Raw genomic sequence first — 17,631 nt, forward strand, 5'->3', positions numbered from 1 at the left:
GGCCCTGCACCCCAAAGCTGCTGACCCCGCAGCCCGAATTACCCGACCCAGGAGGGCCCCTCGGCGCTGCCCTGCCGTGCCGGGGCCATGGATGAGTCCCCGGCGCTGGCGGCGGAGCTGGAGCCCCTCAACGCCTCCCTCAACGAGTCCTGGGCCAACCCGTTCGTGCAGCCGCCGTGGCAGGTGGCCCTGTGGGCCGTGGCCTACGCGCTGATCGTGGTGGTGGCCGTGGTGGGCAACGTGGTGGTCATGTGGATCATCCTGGCGCACAAGCGGATGCGCACGGTCACCAACTACTTCCTGGTGAACCTGGCCTTCGCCGAGGCCTCCATGGCCGCGCTCAACACCGTGGTGAACTTCAGCTACGCCGTGCACAACGAGTGGTACTACGGCGCGGCCTACTGCCGCTTCCACAACTTCTTCCCCATCGCCGCCGTCTTCGCCAGCATCTACTCCATGACGGCCATCGCGCTGGACAGGTCAGTGACCGCGGCCACAGGGACACTCCGGCCATGAGAACAGGGACAGGTCAGTGACCAGGGTCACAGGGACACTCCGGCCATGAGAACAGGGACAGGTCAGTGACCGCGGCCACAGGGTCACTCCGGCCATGAGAACAGGGACAGGACAGTGACCACGGCCACAGGGACACTCTGGCCATGAGAACAGGGACAGGTCAGTGACCGCGGCCACAGGGACACTCCGGCCATGAGCACAGGGACAGATCAGTGACCGCGGCCACAGGGACACTCCGGCCATGAGAACAGGGACAGGTCAGTGACCGCGGCCACAGGGACACTCCAGCCATGAGAACAGGGACAGGACAGTGACCACGGCCACAGGGACACTCCAGCCATGAGAACAGGGACAGGACAGTGACCGCGGCCACAGGGACACTCCGGCCATGAGAACAGGGACAGGACAGTGACCGCGGCCACAGGTTCACTCCAGCCACGAGAACAGGGACAGGACAGTGACTGTGGCCACCAGGTCACTCCTGCCCTGAGCCAAGGGACGGGACAGTGACCAGGGTCACAGTTTCCGGGGTCACGGGGACACTCCTGCCCGGAGCTCAGATCCCAGATCCCAGGCATGGGGCTCGGCTCGGCTCCGTCTGCTCCACCACAATTAACACAAAGCTCAATCAAGTGCTAAAAATAACCCAGCCCTGGCTGCAGGTGGCTTTGGGAATCCTTTGGGACTGCTGGGAGCTCGGGAAAGGCTCCGCAGTAGGTGCAAGGTGCTGGAGGAGCCTTTGGAGCAGCCTCTGCCTTCCCTTCCCTTCCCTTCCCTTCCCTTCCCTTCCCTTCCCTTCCCTTCCCTTCCCTTCCCTTCCCTTCCCTTCCCTTCCCTTCCCTTCCCTTCCCTTCCCTTCCCTTCCCTTCCCTTCCCTTCCCTTCCCTTCCCTTCCCTTCCCTTCCCTTCCCTTCCCTTCCCTTCCCTTCCCTTCCCTTCCCTTCCCTTCCCTTCCCTTCCCTTCCCTTCCCTTCCCTTCCCTTCCCTTCCCTTCCCTTCCCTTCCCTTCCCTTCCCTCCCTTCCCTTCCCTTCCCTTCCCTTCCCTTCCCTTCCCTTCCCTTCCTTTCCCTCCCATTCCCCTTTCAGGAATTGAGGCACAAAATGGCCTCACCTCACAAGTCCCATTCTCGTGCCAGACCCGCCGTGCCAGGAGCCATTCCATGGATTTGGGCTGGGTTGGGAATGTCTGAGGAGCAGCTCAGCCTGGGAAAAACTTCCTGGCTTGGGGGGTGTCCCCAGGCAAACCCACCCGGATTCCAGGGCTGGATCCAGCGGGAGAGGCCGGAGCCTGGGATTCCGGGATTCCGAGATTCCTCAGTCCTGCTGCCAGGGTTGGCTTTCCCTGCTGGATCCCAGATCCCGGTGGGGCCGTGATCCAAAGCTCAGCCGGATCCCAGTGGGACTGGGGGACACCAAACCCCCGGAACCCCCAGGATGTCCCTTCCCTGCTGTCCCTCCCTCCCTCTCCCGGGAATTTGGGTTGGGGACATTCCCCACCGGCCCCGGAGCAGCCTCGCAGCTCCCTCGCTGCGTTTCGGGTTTTTCCAAGGCCCCATTCCTGGGGCCAGCCAGGCCCTGTTGCCTCTCCCAGGGAATAAAGGGAATTCTGGCAGGGATCCGGGGTGGGGGGACGCTTTTCCTGCCATTTTCCAGCGCCTTTGGAGCTGCTGGATCTGAGATTCCCTTTGGGAAGCAGAGCCGGGGGTGGATGAGGCTCCCCAGGCATCAAAAACAGCCCCGGGTTTGGTTTTGTCTCAAAATCCTCTCCCTAAAATCCATGGGAATTGAGGCAACAATCAATAAAACCCGGAATATTTCCAGTTCCTCTCCTATGGTGCTGTTCCAGGAGGATCTTTGGGATCAACTGGAAAAGCCCCTTGGGGGCTGGGCTGAATTCCAGGGATTATATTTTTGGGGTGAATAATTTAATTTACAGCCTTTGATCCACCCCGCAAAAAACAGGAAAGCAAATCCAGGGAAGCTGCAGCAAAACAGGAAGGTCTGGGAGGCTGGGGCTGGAATTTTTTGAGGATTAGCATTCCCAAAACATCTTCCTGCACCTGCAGACCCTGAAGGGAGGCTCGGTTTTCCCCAGAAATCCAGGCTCCCGCCTGGAAGCTGCAGCCTCCGTGTGCTTCGGCTGCATCCCAGATTCCAGCCAGGAATCGGGAAGGGAGCAAATCCCATCCTCAGCCCCTCTGGGCATCTCCAAACCTTGGCAAATTCCCCTTTTCCCATGTCTGGGACCTGACAATGGAGCTGAAAGGCAGGAAAAGCAGGGATTTGTTCCAGGAACCTGCAAGGGAGGAATCGCTCCCGGCCGGCAGCAGAAGGATCTGTGGGAATGGGGAGAGCTGGAACTGCGATCGGGAATGGGATTGGGGAGAGCTGGAACTGGGATTGGGCAGAGCCAGGATTGGGAATGGGATTGGGAATAGGAAGAGCCGGGATTGGGATTGGGAATGGGCAGAGCTGGGATTTGGAATGGGGAGAGCTGGAACTGGGATCAGGAATGGGGAATGGAACTGGGATTGGGATTGGGAATGGGGAATGGAACTGGGAATGGGGAGAGCTGGGATTGGGAATGGGGAATAGGATTGGGAAAGGGGAGAGCTGGAACTAGGACTGGAAATAGGAAGAGCCGGGACTGGGATTGGGAATGGGCAGAGCTGGGATTGGGAATGGGGAGAGCTGGAACTGGGATTGAGAATGGGAACAGGGAGAGATGGATTGGGAATGGGATTGGAAATGGGCAGAGTTGGGATCGGGATTGGGAATGGGCAGAGCCAGGCTTGGGAATGGGCAGAGCCGGGATCAGGAGCAGCAGGACCGGGCTGGGGCTCCAGTCACAGCCAGGTTGGGGCTGGAATTCCCGATTTCCACCAAAATCAGGGAAGTGGCCTGGAATGAGCCTTGTGTTCCCAAAGTCCAGCAGCGCCATGGGATCCGGAGCGAGGGCTGGGAGGAGCCGAATTCTCCCCAGTTCCTCTCCCTGCAGGCAATTCCGCGAAAGGCCTTGGAAAAACTTGGAAAAGCCACCATGGAGCAAGTGGGGGTTGTGGTTTGAGCCGTGGAATCCGGGAATGGGTGGGATTGGGAGGACCTCAAATCCCATCCAGTGCCACCTTCCCCTATCCCAGGTGGCTCCAGCCCCTGTCCAGCCCAGCCTCGGACACTTCCCAGGATCCAGGGGAACCCACGGCTCCTCCGGGAATCCCGATGGAATTTTTTGTGGGATCCATTGGGGATTTGTGGGGGATTTTTGCCGCGAGTTCCTCCATCCCCTCCTTTCCCCTGGAGCTGCTCCAGCCCTGGGCACGAAAGAAAAACAGCCGGAAGTTGTTCCGAACACTCCGGACAATGGCAGGAAATTCGGGATCGGGCTGGCACCGAGGCACCTCAGGAAAATCCCACAGAACTCCTCAGGAGTTCCCTCAGCTCCCAAACTCCTGCCCCATCTTGTGTTTTCCTAACAGACCACTGGGATTTTCTAGTTCCCATTCCCGCTTTTCCCAGAGCGGGAACTCCGGGATTTTCCCGCCCTGATTCCCACTTTTCCCAAAGGGAACACAGATTTTCCAGCCCTGATTCCTGCTTTTCCCAGAGCTGGAACACTGGGATTTTCTGGCCATATTCCCGCTATTCCCAGAGCTGGAACACCAGGATTTCCCACCCTGATTCCCGCTGTTCCCAAAGGGAACACTGGGATTTTCCAGCTCCTAATCCCACTTTTCCCACAGCTAGAACTCCAGGGTTTCCCACCCTGATTCCCACTGTTCCAAAAGCTGGGACATGGGGATTTTCCAGCCTTCATTCCCACTTTTCCCAAAGGGAATACTGGAACTTTCCAGCTCCCAATCCCACTTTTTCCAGACCTGTTGCTCCAGGATTCCCCGCCCTGATTCCCGCTGTTCCAGAGCCATTACTCCGGGATTTTCCTGCCTGATTCCCACTGTTCCCAGAGCCGTTATTCCGGGATTTTCCCGCCCTGATTCCCGCTCTTCCCAGAGCCGTTATTCCAGTATTTCCCATCCCGATTCCCGCTGTTCCCGGAGCCGTTATTCCAGTATTTTCCCGCCTGATTCCCACTGTTTCCAGAGCCATTATTCCGGGATTTTCCCGCCCTGATTCCTGCTGTTCCCAGAGCTGTTATTCCAGGATTTTCCCACCCCAATTCCCACTGTTTCCAGAGCCGTTATTCCGGGATTTTCCTGCCTGATTCCGCTGTTCCCAGAGCCATTATTCCAGGATTTCCTGCCTGATTCCCGCTGTTCCCGGCACTGTTACTCCAGTATTTCCCACCCCGATTCCCTCTGTTCCCAGAGCCGTTATTCCAGTATTTCCCACCCCGATTCCCGCTGTTCCCGGAGGCGTTATTCCAGTATTTCCCGCCTGATTCCCGCTGTTCCCGGCACTGTTACTCCAGTATTTCCCATCCCGATTCCTGCTGTTCCCAGAGCCGTTATTCCAGTATTTCCCACCCCGATTCCCGCTGTTCCCGGAGCCGTTATTCCAGTATTTCCCACCCCAATTCCCGCTGTTCCCGGAGCCGTTATTCCAGGATTTCCCGCCTGATCCCGCTGTTCCCGCACAGGTACATGGCCATCATCCACCCGCTCCGGCCGCGCCTCTCGGCCGCGGCCACCAAGGCTGTGATGGGGCTGATCTGGCTCCTGGCGCTCCTGCTGGCTTTTCCCCAGGGATATTTCTCCATCACCGCCGAGCTCCCGGGACGCGTCGTCTGCCTCGTGGAGTGGCCGGAGCCCGGCGGAGCCGTGTCCGGAAAAACGTGAGTGGGAACGGGGCGGGAAAAATACGGGGAATGGAAGGGAAATGGAGGGAGGAAAAGGGAAAGGGGGAGAGGGAGAGGGAGAGGAAAAGGAAAGGGAAAAGGAAAAGGGGAAAAGGGAAAGGGGGAAAGGGGAAAGGGGGAGGGAGAGGGAGAGGAAGGGGAAGAGGAAGGGGAAAAGGAAGAGGAAAAGGAAAAGGAGGAGGAAAAATAAAGGAGAAGGAGAAGGAGAAGGAGAAGGAGAAGGAGAAGGAGAAGGAGAAGGAGAAGGAGAAGGAGAAGGAGAAGGAGAAGGAGGAGGAGGAGGAGGAGGAGGAGGAGGAGGAGGAGAAGGAGGAGGAGGAGGAGGAGGAGAAGGAGAAGGAGAAGGAGAAGGAGAAGGAGAAGGAGAAGGAGAAGGAGAAGGAGAAGGAGAAGGAGAAGGAGAAGGAGAAGGAGAAGGAGAAGGAGAAGGAGGAGGAGGAGGAGGAGGAGGAGGAGGAGAAGGAGGAGGAGGAGGAGGAGGAGAAGGAGAAGGAGAAGGAGAAGGAGAAGGAGAAGGAGAAGGAGAAGGAGAAGGAGAAGGAGAAGGAGAAGGAGAAGGAGGAAAGGGGGAGGAGAAGGAGGAAAGGGGGAGGGAGAGGAAGGAGAAGGGGAAAAGGAAAAGGAAAAGGAGGAAGAGGAGGAAGAGGAGGAAGAGGAGGAAGAGGAGGAAAAGGGAAAAAGGGGAAAAAGGGGCAGGGAGCTCCCAGAATTCCAAAGGGTCTGGGTATGGTTTGCCAAGGGGAGTTAAACGTCAAGTGTTGAGGGAAAAAAAGGGGGGGAAGAATAATATAGGGAATTACAAAAGGAATGCAAAAGGAATTTTAAAAGGGAATAAAATAGGGAATAAAAAAGGGGAATAAAGAAGGGAATAAAATAGGGAATAAAAAGGGGAATAAAGAAGGAAATAAAAAAGGGAATAAAGAAAGGAATAAAGAAGGGAATAAAAAAGGGGTTTGTGTTCTCCAGCCCTAAGGAGAAATTGAAGCTGTGGAATTGAGGCTGTGGAACTCTGCTCTGGAATTCCAGTGTGGAATTCTGTGGGAGCCAGGGCAGGTGTCCAGATCCAAGAGTGGCCAGTGCCACCCCCCCACCCCGGTGTCCTTTGTCACGTCACCCCCAGAGCGGCACCGACAGGGCCGGAGGGCTCTGGGGAGGTTTTCCAACCTCATTCCATCCTTGGGGGCCCCTTCCAGCCCAGAACATTCCAAGATTCCCAGCCCGAAATGAGGCAGCCACTGACTGGGACGGATCATTCCAGTGGCGTTTCCAAAGGCTGACCCCGAAGGAAAACGCCGCTGTTAAACCCAGCAGGGATCTGCACCCCCGCTCCGGGGCTGGGACAGCTGGGAAAGCTGGAAAAACTGGGAAAGGAGATCCCCAGCAGCTTCGGGATGGGCAAATCCCAAAGAATTTGGGGGTTGGGAAGAACTGGTGGCTCGGCGGCGTCTCCAGTCCTCCGGAATTCCCTGAGTGGATCCCGGGATGGGATTTTCCTGCCCTAAATAACTCGGGACAGGTGTTTGGGTCATTCCAGAGGCGACATTCCAGCCCTTTCCCCGCTCCAGGGCCTCGGAACGGTTATTCCGGGAACTCTCCGGTGGCAGCTGTTCCGTTTGTGGCGCCAGGAGGAAAAAATTCCATCCTTTTTCCAGTTCCCAGGGAAAACAGGAGGAAAAAAACAGGGAAAACGGGAGAATTCCAACACTTCTGGGAGGGAATTCCTTTGGGAAGCCTCTGGGGAGCACAGCCCCGGCGTGCAGAGGTTACCAGAGCTGGTTTTTCCCTGGAAAACATCCCTGTTTACACCGGAGCCGATAATTCTGTGGGATTCGATCCGGCCATCGATCCCTGCTTCCCAAAGGGATCAGAAATTCCATCAGCGGCCGTTTGGGGCTTTGAGGGAAGGGAGAAGCCACTCCTGGATCCTCTGGGAATTCAGATTCCCCAGGGACGTCCCTTCCATGCCAACATTCCCGGGATTTGCCAGGGAAAACGAGGCAGAAAAAAAAAAAAAATTGTGGCTCCCGCAATTCCCACCAGATCCTGAAACCCTTCCAGCTGCAAACCCCAATTTTCCCTGAGTGCTCCAATCCTGAGAATCCTGCAGGCAGAACAATTCCGCTGCTTTTCCATGCCTGGCATCCCGAAAGAATTCCCAGAGCTGTCTGGAGTGGCCCTCGCAGCCCAGACTCCTCTGGAACTGAGGCTCTGTGCTGCTGCTGACGTTATCCCGCAGCTCCTCCAGACATTCCTGCAGCGCTCTGAGGATCCGGAATTCCATGGGAACCGCAGCAAAATCCTCCTCTGGAGCCGCCAGGACGCCTCTGGAATGAGCGAAACGAAATCCAGCCCCGCAACGCCCATCCCAAATGGAATTAGGGCCGGGAAAATCAGATTCCAGTCCCGAACAGCAGCGGGGCCAGGGCCAGCCCCGTTCCCTGCGGGAGAATTCCCAGAGCCGCTCCTCACCCTCCAGAGCTGGGATTCCATCCAAGCTCCCGGGAAGAGGAGCGGGAGCAGGGCCTGGACTGGAGGTTGGAGCCCAAAAATCCACCCAGAGGCCCCAAAGCCTTGGGAATAAAATTCCTGCTAACCAATCAGGATTTGGGAAGTTTTCCAAGCTGGCACCAGCCGCATTTGGGGATTTAGTTTTTAGGGAAGAGAGGATTTTCCAGAATTTTCCGCAGGGTCGGAGCCTCCGTCCCCTCCTGTGGTTAAACACAGAATTATTGGATTTCCTTTTAAACAAACTCCTCTTTACCAGAAGTCCTCATTGATCCACAGCATTCCCAGAATTCCCACAGCATTCCCAGTGCTCCCATTCCTGGTGTTTGCTCCGCAGGAAAATCCTTTATTTCTTCTCAATATTCCCATCAGTTCCTATTCCAAAATCCCACTTTTCTAGCAGGAATTCCAGCTGAAAGGTGGGAGCAGAGACCACATCCATCCCCAGGATAATTTGGGAAGTGAGGACATGAGGAGTGAAAGGAAAAACTCAGCTCCAAACATCCTTCCCAAAGGAAATTCCCAGGAATTTCCCGGCTACATCCCATCCCAGGAGTGCCAAGGAGAAAATCCCCCCTGGAGGGGCTCGATCCGAATGGAAAACACCCCCGGGGGCAAAATGATCCAAGAGGGGGAAAATCCACTTTTCCCAAGGGCGGGATGAGCCTCCAGAGGTTTTATTCCAAATGGGCAGGGGAGGGATCCATAATGGGGGAGAACCTGGAAAACGGGAGAAGATTGGGGGGAAAACAGGGAATTCCTCCCAGCCCGACTCTGCAGGAATTCCAGAATTGTGCAGGAATTGTGCCAAATCCTCTTTCCGAGTGCAGCTCTTTCCCTCCAAGCTCTGCTTGGGACAGGCACCGGATCCTCAGGGATTATCCCCGTGTTTTCCAGGCCCCACCTCTCCATGACCGTGCTGCTGTATCCTCAGGGATTATCCCGATTTTTCCAGGTACCATTTCTCCGTGACCATCCTGCTGTATCCTCAGGGATTATCCCGATTTTTCCAGGTCCCACTTCTCCATGACCGTGCTGCTGTATCCTCAGGGATTATCCCGGTTTTTCCAGGTACCATTTCTCCATGACCGTGCTGCTGTATCCTCAGGGATTATCCCGATTTTTCCAGGTCCCACTTCTCCATGACCGTGCTGCTGTATCCTCAGGGATTATCCTGATTTTTCCAGGTCCCACTTCTCCATGACCGTGCTGCTGTATCCTCAGGGATTATCCTGATTTTTCCAGGTCCCACTTCTCCAGGACCGTGCTGCTGTATCCTCAGGGATTATCCCGGTTTTTCCAGGTCCCACATTTCTGTGTCCATCCTGCTGTATCCTCAGGGATTATCCCGGTGTTTTCCAGGTACCATTTCTCCATGACCGTGCTGCTGTATCCTCAGGGATTATCCTGATTTTTCCAGGTACCATTTCTCCATGACCGTGCTGCTGTATCCTCAGGGATTATCCCGGTGATTTCCAGGTACCATTTCTCCATGTCCATCCTGCTGTATCCTCAGGGATTATCCCGGTGTTTTCCAGGTACCATTTCTCCATGACCGTGCTGCTGTATCCTCAGGGATTATCCTGATTTTTCCAGGTACCATTTCTCCATGACCGTGCTGCTGTATCCTCAGGGATTATCCCGGTGATTTCCAGGTATCATTTCTCCATGTCCATCCTGCTGTATCCTCAGGGATTATCCCGGTGTTTTCCAGGTACCATTTCTCCATGACTGTGCTGCTGTACCTGCTGCCGCTGCTGGTGATCGGCTGCGCCTACGGCGCCGTCGGCCGCACGCTCTGGGCCAGCGCCATCCCCGGAGACTCCTCCGACCGCTACCACGAGCAGGTGTCGGCCAAGAGGAAGGTGAGGAATTCCGGGAGGGGCTGGGTCCAGAATTCCTGGCCAATCTCCACCAGGTGAGGAATTCCAGGAGGGGCCGGGTCCAGAATTCCTGGCCAATCTCCACCAGGTGAGGAATTCTGGGAGGGGCCGGGGTCCAGAATTCCTGGCCAATCTCCACCAGGTGAGGAATTCTGGGAGGGGCCGGGTCCAGAATTCCTGGCCAATCTCCACCAGGTGAGGAATTCCGGGAGGGGCCGGGTCCAGAATTCCTGGCCAATCTCCACCAGGTAAGGAATTCTGAGCATGGATGGATCCAGAATTCCTGGCCAATCCCAACCATGAGCAGGTCTCAAAGAAGCAAAAGGTGAGGAATTCCTTACCTGGTGGATCCAGAATTCCTGGCCAATCTCCACCAGGTAAGGAATTCCAGACATATCTGAATCCAGAACTCCTGGCCAATCCCAACCATGATAAAGTCATGGCCAAGCACAGGGTGAGGAATTCTGGGCGTGGCTGGATCCATAATCCTTAATCCATGGCCAATCCCAGCCGGTCCCAGCCCCAAACCTGTCATCAGGGAGGTCCTCACTGGGAGCAGGTGAGGCCTTGATGGCTGAAGATGGAGCAGAGTCCTCTGGACACCTCCTCCACAGGTGTGGGTCAACCAAGACATTGACCACACGTTCCTGGTTGGAAAGGCCATTCCAGAGGGTGGAATGACCGATGGATGGGTTTAGGACACCTCCTCCACAAACGTGGTTTAATTGAGACGTTGACCACGTGTTCCCAGTTGGAAAGGCCATTCCAGAGGGTGGAAGGGTTTAGGACACCTCCACAAACGTGGTTTAACTGAGATGCTGACTGCACATTCCTGGTCGGAAAGGCCATTCCCGGTCGGAAAGGCCATTCCCAGTCAGAAAGGCCATTCCCAGTCGGAAAGGCCGTTCCGGGTCGGAAAGGCCATTCCCAGTCGGAAAGGCCGTTCCGGGTCGGAAAGGCCATTCCCGGTTGGAAAGGCTGTTCCCAGTCAGAAATGCCATTCCCAGTCAGAAATGCCATTCCCAGTTGGAAAGGCCGTTCCCGGTCGGAAAGGCCATTCCGGGTTGGAAAGGCCATTCCCGGTCGGAAAGGCCATTCCCGGTCAGAAATGCCATTCCCAGTTGGAAAGGCCGTTCCCGGTCAGAAAGGCCATTCCGGGTTGGAAAGGCCATTCCCGGTCAGAAATGCCATTCCCAGTTGGAAAGGCCGTTCCTGGGGCTGGAATGGCTGCTGGACGCTCTCCCCGCGCAGGTGGTGAAGATGATGATCATCGTGGTGTGCACCTTCGCGCTCTGCTGGCTGCCCTACCACGTGTACTTCACGCTGCAGTACCTGCGGCCCGAGTGGTACCTGCGCAGGTCCATCCAGCAGCTCTACCTGGCCGTCATGTGGCTGGCCATGAGCTCCACCATGTACAACCCCATCATCTACTGCTGCCTCAACGACAGGTGGGAGCGCCGCGGCAGCGCCGGGGGGACGCCGGGCGGGGATTTTTGGGATGGTTCTGTCCCGCCCTCTGCCGCTTCCAGCGGAGCTGGGGGACACACAGTTGTCACCTGGAGTCTTTCCAAATCCCCGTGGATTTCGAGGGCAAACATCAGTTAGAACAATCCCAACTCCCAAATGGGGTTTACAGTGGGTTTTCCAGTTCTTGGCGGGTTTTTCATTTCTCAGTGGTTTTTTCATTTCTCAGTGGGTTTTTCGTTTCTTGGTGGGTTTTTCATTTCTCCAAGGATTTTTCATTTTTCCAAGAGTTTTTTTTCCTCCCCTCAGTGAAAGATCGCAATTCTGTCATGATTAGAAAAGCTCAGCTTTATCTCCCCTTTCCTTTGGCCATGTCCATCACAATTCCTTTGGCCCCATCCATGCCTTTCCCACCTCCTTTGTCCATCTCCTTCCCATTCCTTTGTTCATGTCCACCCCATTCCTGTGGCCATCTCCATCCCATTCCTTTGTCCATCTCCATCCCATTCCTTTGGTCATCTCCATGCCTTTCCCGCCTCCTTTGCCCATCTCAATCCCACTCCTATGTCCATCTCCTTCCCATTCCTTTGTTCATGTCCATCCCATTCCTATATCCATCTTCATCCCGTTCCTTTATCCTTCTCCTTCCCATTCCTATGGCCATCTTCATCCCACTCCTTTGGCCATCTCTGTGTCCTTTCCACCTCCTTTGTCCATGTCCACCCCATTCCTTTGCCCATCTCCATCCCATTCCTGTGGCCATCTCCATCCCATTCCTGTGGCCATGTCCACCCCATTCCTATATCCATCTCCTTCACATTCCTTTGCCCATCTCCATCCCATTCTTTTGGCCATCTCCATCCCGTTCCTTTGGCCACCTCCATCCCATTCCTTTGTCCATCTCCATCCCATTCCTTTGTCCACTTCCATCCCATTCTTTTGGCCATCTCCATCCCACTCCTTTGGCCATCTCTGTGTCCTTTCCACCTCCTTTGTCCATCTCCACCCCATTCCTTTGTCCATCTCCATCCCGTTCCTTTGGCCATGTCCATCCCGTTCCTTTGGCCACCTCCATCCCATTCCTGTGGCCATCCCATCTCCTTCCCCACCCGTGTCCGTGTCTTCCCCACCTCCTTTGCCCACCCCGGTCTCTCCGGTCCCTGTGGCGCAGGTTCCGGGTGGGATTCAAGCACGCCTTCCGCTGGTGCCCGTGCGTCAGCGCCGGCGAGTACGAGGGCCTGGAGCTGCGCTCGGCGCGGTTCCTGCACACGCACAGCTCCGTGTCCAAGCTCAGCCGCATGGACACCACCACCGTGGCCTCGGCGCTCGGTGCGGCCGACGAGGAGCCGGACGAGCCCGGCCGGGCCGAGCGGCTCTCCCTGGACGTGACCTCCAACGGCTCCTCCCGCAGCGACTCCAAGACGGTCTCGGAGAGCTTCAGCTTCTACTCCAACACCCTCACCTAGGGACGTCCCCTCCGTGCCACCCCGGTGCCACCGCCCTGCTTGTGCCGTGCCGGCGTCTCCCATGCTGGTTTCCCGTCTCTGTTCCTTGGGATGAGTTCTGTGTGTTCTGGCTGGACACCAGGAATGTGTTCACTGCCTGGTTGGAGATGGAGGGCGTGCAGGAACGGGACAGAGCCGGGTTTTTCTCCGGAATTCCAGCACTGGCCGGCGCTTCCGTGCTCTCTGCGAGGCAGGAGGGTTCTCTGGTACATCCCACCCTGTGGAAAACGACCCCATCCTGCACTTCCCTCCTCCCATCCCTATCCAACGTCATTCTCCCTGCTGGATATCCAGGGGGATCTTGACTCCCAAAATCCCAAAAAGGCTTTTTCCAGCTCCGTGGGGAATCATTGGCCACAGCGCAAATCCAGGACTTCCTGCATGGCCTTGGATCATCTCCGGCATCCACATCCCGCTGCTCCGTGGTCTCCTGCTGCCACTCCAAACCCGCTCATCAGGGTGGAGATTCCTGAAGGATCTCCCAAAGGATCTCTGAGCTGGGCTTTAGCTGCTGTTCCTCAGCTGCCACAAGGAATTCCTGAGATTCCCTAGAAATCCCAGGTGACTCCCCTTGGATGGACTCCAGAATGCCATGGAGCTCTGGAAAAGGAGAGACCTCCCTGAAGTGGTTCCCAGCCCCTGGAAATGGATTCCATCCCAAGAACAAGGATTGGAGGGAGGTCAGGAATTCTCCAGAGCTGCTTTCACCCCCCCTTCCACCTCCTGGATTTTGTTTTAATCAGACTTTGCAAAAACCGTGACCTTTGTGATGTGTGTATGGATTCATGGAATATTTCCATTCTGATGGATCATTTTCCCTGGACTCCTCCAGTGGATGAACACACACCCAGAGTGAAGAGAAAAGGAAATGAAATCCCAAGTGGATAAACTCGGCTTGTTGGGAACACAGCCACAAATTTGGGGACAATCTGGGGGAAATTTGCTCCCGGCTGCTGCTCCAAGTTCCCATTTGGGGTGTGGAAATCAGGCTCCTAAAGGGATTCACTGGAAGGCTGGAGGAATGAGAGGTGAACTCTGCAGAAATGTCCCAGTCCCTGCTCCATTCCCATCTCCTGGACAGCTGAATCCAGAGGCTTTTCCAGGTTTTTCAGGCAGATCTCAAATCAGAGATTCAGTTCCCAAGCTGGGGAGTTCCTTTGCCTCTTCCCTGGCACCTGGAAGGAAAATCAGTGGAGTCTGGTGGGAATGCCCCACAGCTCTGCTCCCACCCTTCAGAAGCACCTGGAAAATTCCCCCATCCCAAACCCTAAATCCCAAATCCCAGCCTGGAGCCACCTTCTGACCCTGAAACCTTTGGTTTCAAGCTCAGCTTTGTGTCCTGAAATGCAGAAATTCCCATTCCCACTGAACAGGAGCAGCAAATCCCAAATCCCTCCCCATCCACCCTCGGGATCTGCTCCAAAATCTGCTCCAAAATCCACCCCTAAATCCACCCTTTACCCCCATTCCGTGTGGGACTGTCCCTCCCCCAGCAACAACCCCTGGATTTGGGGATTTTGTTGGATTTGGGGAATTTTGCTGCATTTGGGGATTTCGAACAGGCCTGTCCCTGGTTTGGTTCTGTTTGGCAGAAGAACCGCGGTGCCTTTGGAAGTCACGGCCGAGGATCCGGCGGTGCCTTTGGAAGCCAAAGCCAAGGATCCATCCGGGAGCAATTCCCATTGTTCGGAGCGTTTTTTCTGGGATTGCCGTGGATACAAGGCCTGCCCCGCCCATCCTTGTCTTTATTGTTGTTTTTATTTTCTGTCCCTCGAGGGCTCCTCACGGCCGAGCATTCCAGGATGGAAGCGCAGGATCCACTGTTTGTGGAGCGTTCCCACAGGGAATGACGGGATTTGGGTTTTTTGGGATTTCCGTGTCCTTGCTGGAGCCCTGGTGTGAGGTCACAGAGCCTGGCCTGGGAGCTCCTAGGGTTTATTTTCAATTAAAATCCTCATAATCAAAAAAAAATCCATTTTTCAGCCTTCAGGATCCACCATGGGCCCTTCCAGCCTTCCCCATTCCAGGATTCTGGGATTTATTCCTCTCCCAAACACCTCACCCTGCCCCAAAATCCTGTGTCCAGCTGGAAAGTGGGCACAATCATTAACGTGCAAAACTTAGTGTGGGAATCCCTCTTTTCCTTGGAATATCCACCCCAAATCCTGTTTCCTGTGACTCTGACATCCCAGGGGAATTCGGGATTTGGGGTGGCAGCAGCTGGAAGGAGCTTTCTGGGAAGTTCTTCCCATGGGAGCATCCCAAGAGAGGGGAAACCCAACTGTCCTTCCCAAAGCATCTCAGAATTGTCCCAGTGTGGATTTTCATGGATAAATATTCCTTTGATGTGGAGAATGGTTCGTTATCCCTTAATGAGGGGAGGAGCTGTGGGAGTGGGAAGACATGGAAAAGGTGGAAAAGCTAAAATTCCATTTAAAAAATGGATGATGGGTTTGGGGCACCCTCGGTGGGAGAGGTTTGCCCTGAAATGCCACCAAAACAGGAAAAGGGACAATTCCCAAAATTCCTCCTCAAATTCGGGGCTGGGAGCACGGCACTGATTCCCAAGTCATGGAAACGGCTCTGATCCCTCCTGGAGCGCGGGCAGGGCTCAGGCCCGCTCCGTTATCCGGGTGATTCCCGGTGATTCCAGTGTCCCTGATGGATCCTGGCTCCCCATCCCGGGCTGGGCTCCCCAGATCCCGCTGCTCCGCCGGGAACGCGCAGTCCGTGCTGTTCCAAGCCCTCCGTGTGCTGATGGCGGAACATTCCAGGTGGGAATTGCGGCGGCGGCCAGCCCCCAGCAGCAGTTCCGGCTGGCTGGAATTCTGGGTTTTAATTAAAGCGGCATTCCCGGGCTCAGCTCCATCCCACGGGCCCGGTAAGCTCCGGCTGTTGGTTTTCCATCAGCGATTTTATCCAGGAAAAAGGAGGGAAGCGACAAACATCCACATACTCCTGGCCGAGCTTCCCGTGAACGCCGGGCTGGATCTCCCATCCCAGCGGGATTCAGATCCCAACGGATCCATCGGGATCATCCCATCCCAGCGGGATTCAGATCCCAACGGAGCCGTTTCCTTTACTGGGGTTATCCCTTCCCAGGGGGATTCAGATCCATGAGGATCAATCATCCCATCCCCTTTCCCAGCGGGATTCAGATCCCAACGGAGCAGTTTCCTTTACTGGGGTTATCCCTTCCCAGGGGGATTCAGATCCATGGGGATCATCCCATCCCCTTTCCCAGAGGGATTCAGATCCCAACAGAGCCAATTTCTTCATTGGGGTTATCCCTTCCCAGGGGGATTCAGATCCCAACAGAGCCAATTCCTTCACTGGGATTTTCCCATCCCAGTGGGATTCAGATCCATGGGGATCATCCCATCCCCTTTCCCAGCGGGATTCAGATCCCAATGGAGCCAATTCCTTCATTGGGATTTTCCCATCCTAGTGGGATTCAGATCCCAGTAGAGCTGTTTGCTCCATTTGGATCATCCCATCACCTTTCCCAATGGGATTCAGATTCCCATGGAGCTGTTTGGGATCATCCCATCCCAGTGAGATCTGGATCCCAACGGGTCCATCAGGACCATCCCATCCCAGTGAGATTCAGATCCCAACAGATCCATCGGGATCATTCCCGTCCCAGTGAGATCTGGATCCCAGTGGATCCATCAGGATCATCCCATCCCAGTGAGATTTGGATCCCAGTGGATCCATCGGGATCATCCCATCCCAGTGAGATTTGGATCCCAGTGGATCCATCGGGATCATCCCATCCCCTTCCAGGGCTGTCCATAATGGGGAATTTCTCCCCCATCCCATAAAATGAGCTCGAGCCTTTGTTGGGTACAGAAATCCTCCCCAGCCACACAAGGAAAGGGAATTCCACATTCCCTTCATCTCCAATTCCATGGGAAACCCCCCCAAATCAGGGGGGTGACCCCCAAAAAAACCAAATTTTGTCATTTTTGGTGCTTTCTGAGGGGGATCTGCAGCTTTGAGCGAGCCCACCCTGCTGAATTCCCGCTCTGGTTCAGCCTCATTTCCATGGATGCATTCCAGCGTTTTACATAAATGTTTGCTTAATGCCGAGTCCAAAATATCCCGGAAAATTAAAAAAGAAAAAAAACCAAAACGGGAATTTGAGGCAGCTCCCAGCTCACAGGGCGGATCCTGCGGTTTCCATGGCACCCGGGGGGCTCTGGGATGCTTCCCAAAAAATCGGAGCTCAGGGAGGAACGATTTGGGTTCAAGACATTGAATTCATGTTATTCAGGAACCGCCGGGTTCATTTTTGGGGCAGATTGCGGCAGATTTGGGGTTCCTGGAGGGTGGAGAATTCCAGCTTGTTCCCAGCAGTAATTAGCGTTAATTACCCCAGTAATTACTGAGCTCCGAGCAGGAGCTGCTAGGAGATTTCAGGAACCAACCGGCGCTGGGTGGGAATTTAGGGTGGGAAATGAGGAATTCAATTGGATTTGATGTTTCCGGGGCTGAGGAACCCCCCGGGCATCAGGAATTCCAAAGGGAAGGAAGGGAAAAGGGGAGGATGGGCTTAATTAGAAATTATTTATTCGTTAGAACAGGATGGGCAGGGAGGGGTTGCAGGAGGATTTAGGGAATCCTGGGGGGATCCATGCTCTAGCCAGGATTTTTTAGAAACAAATTCCTCCCTGAGGGGCTGGGCTGGAATTCCCAGAGGAGCTGTGGCTGCCCCTGGATCCCTGGGAGTGTCCGAGGCCAGGCTGGACAGGGCACCAAAAATCTGGAAAATCTTGGGATTTGTGGCACAAGAACTGGGGATAAAACACAGGGAATGAGAGTGCCAAAGGTCAGATACTCACTGCTGGTTGGGAATGAGGAGCCATTCCCAGGGAATGAGGGGCAGGAGAAGGAATGGGGGCCATTCCTAGGAGCAGGAAAAAGGGGTCGGGGCCATTCCCA

At 55.3% G+C, this 17,631-nt stretch overlaps 1 protein-coding gene across 2 annotated transcripts; it reads left to right on the forward strand.

Moving 5' to 3' along the window:
* Nucleotides 1–87: 87 nt before the first annotated feature.
* TACR1 (tachykinin receptor 1) lies at nt 88–17,587 on the forward strand. 2 transcript variants are annotated; one of them, XM_063420725.1, is made up of 5 exons: nt 88–479; nt 5,112–5,306; nt 9,550–9,700; nt 10,970–11,166; nt 12,354–17,587. In XM_063420725.1, exons 1-5 carry the CDS (start codon nt 88–90, stop codon nt 12,646–12,648), a joined length of 1,230 nt encoding a protein of 409 aa, XP_063276795.1. In that variant the 3' UTR covers nt 12,649–17,587. The 2 variants fall into 2 exon arrangements, with proteins under 2 accessions (XP_063276795.1, XP_063276796.1); XM_063420726.1 differs by having other exon boundaries at nt 12,594–17,587.
* The last annotated feature ends 44 nt before the right edge of the window (nt 17,588–17,631 follow it).

Source organism: Prinia subflava, chromosome 32 (genome assembly GCF_021018805.1).
Source record: "Prinia subflava isolate CZ2003 ecotype Zambia chromosome 32, Cam_Psub_1.2, whole genome shotgun sequence".
Taxonomy (NCBI): domain Eukaryota; kingdom Metazoa; phylum Chordata; class Aves; order Passeriformes; family Cisticolidae; genus Prinia; species Prinia subflava.

Coding starts and splice junctions, on each gene's coding strand:
- TACR1 (XM_063420725.1), top strand. CDS start 88: ATGGATGAGTCCCCGGCGCTGGCGGCGGAGCTGGAGCCCCTCAACGCC. Junction 480..5,111: donor ACGGCCATCGCGCTGGACAG/GTCAGTGACCGC, acceptor GTTCCCGCACAG/GTACATGGCCATCATCCACC. Junction 9,701..10,969: donor AGGTGTCGGCCAAGAGGAAG/GTGAGGAATTCC, acceptor CTCCCCGCGCAG/GTGGTGAAGATGATGATCAT.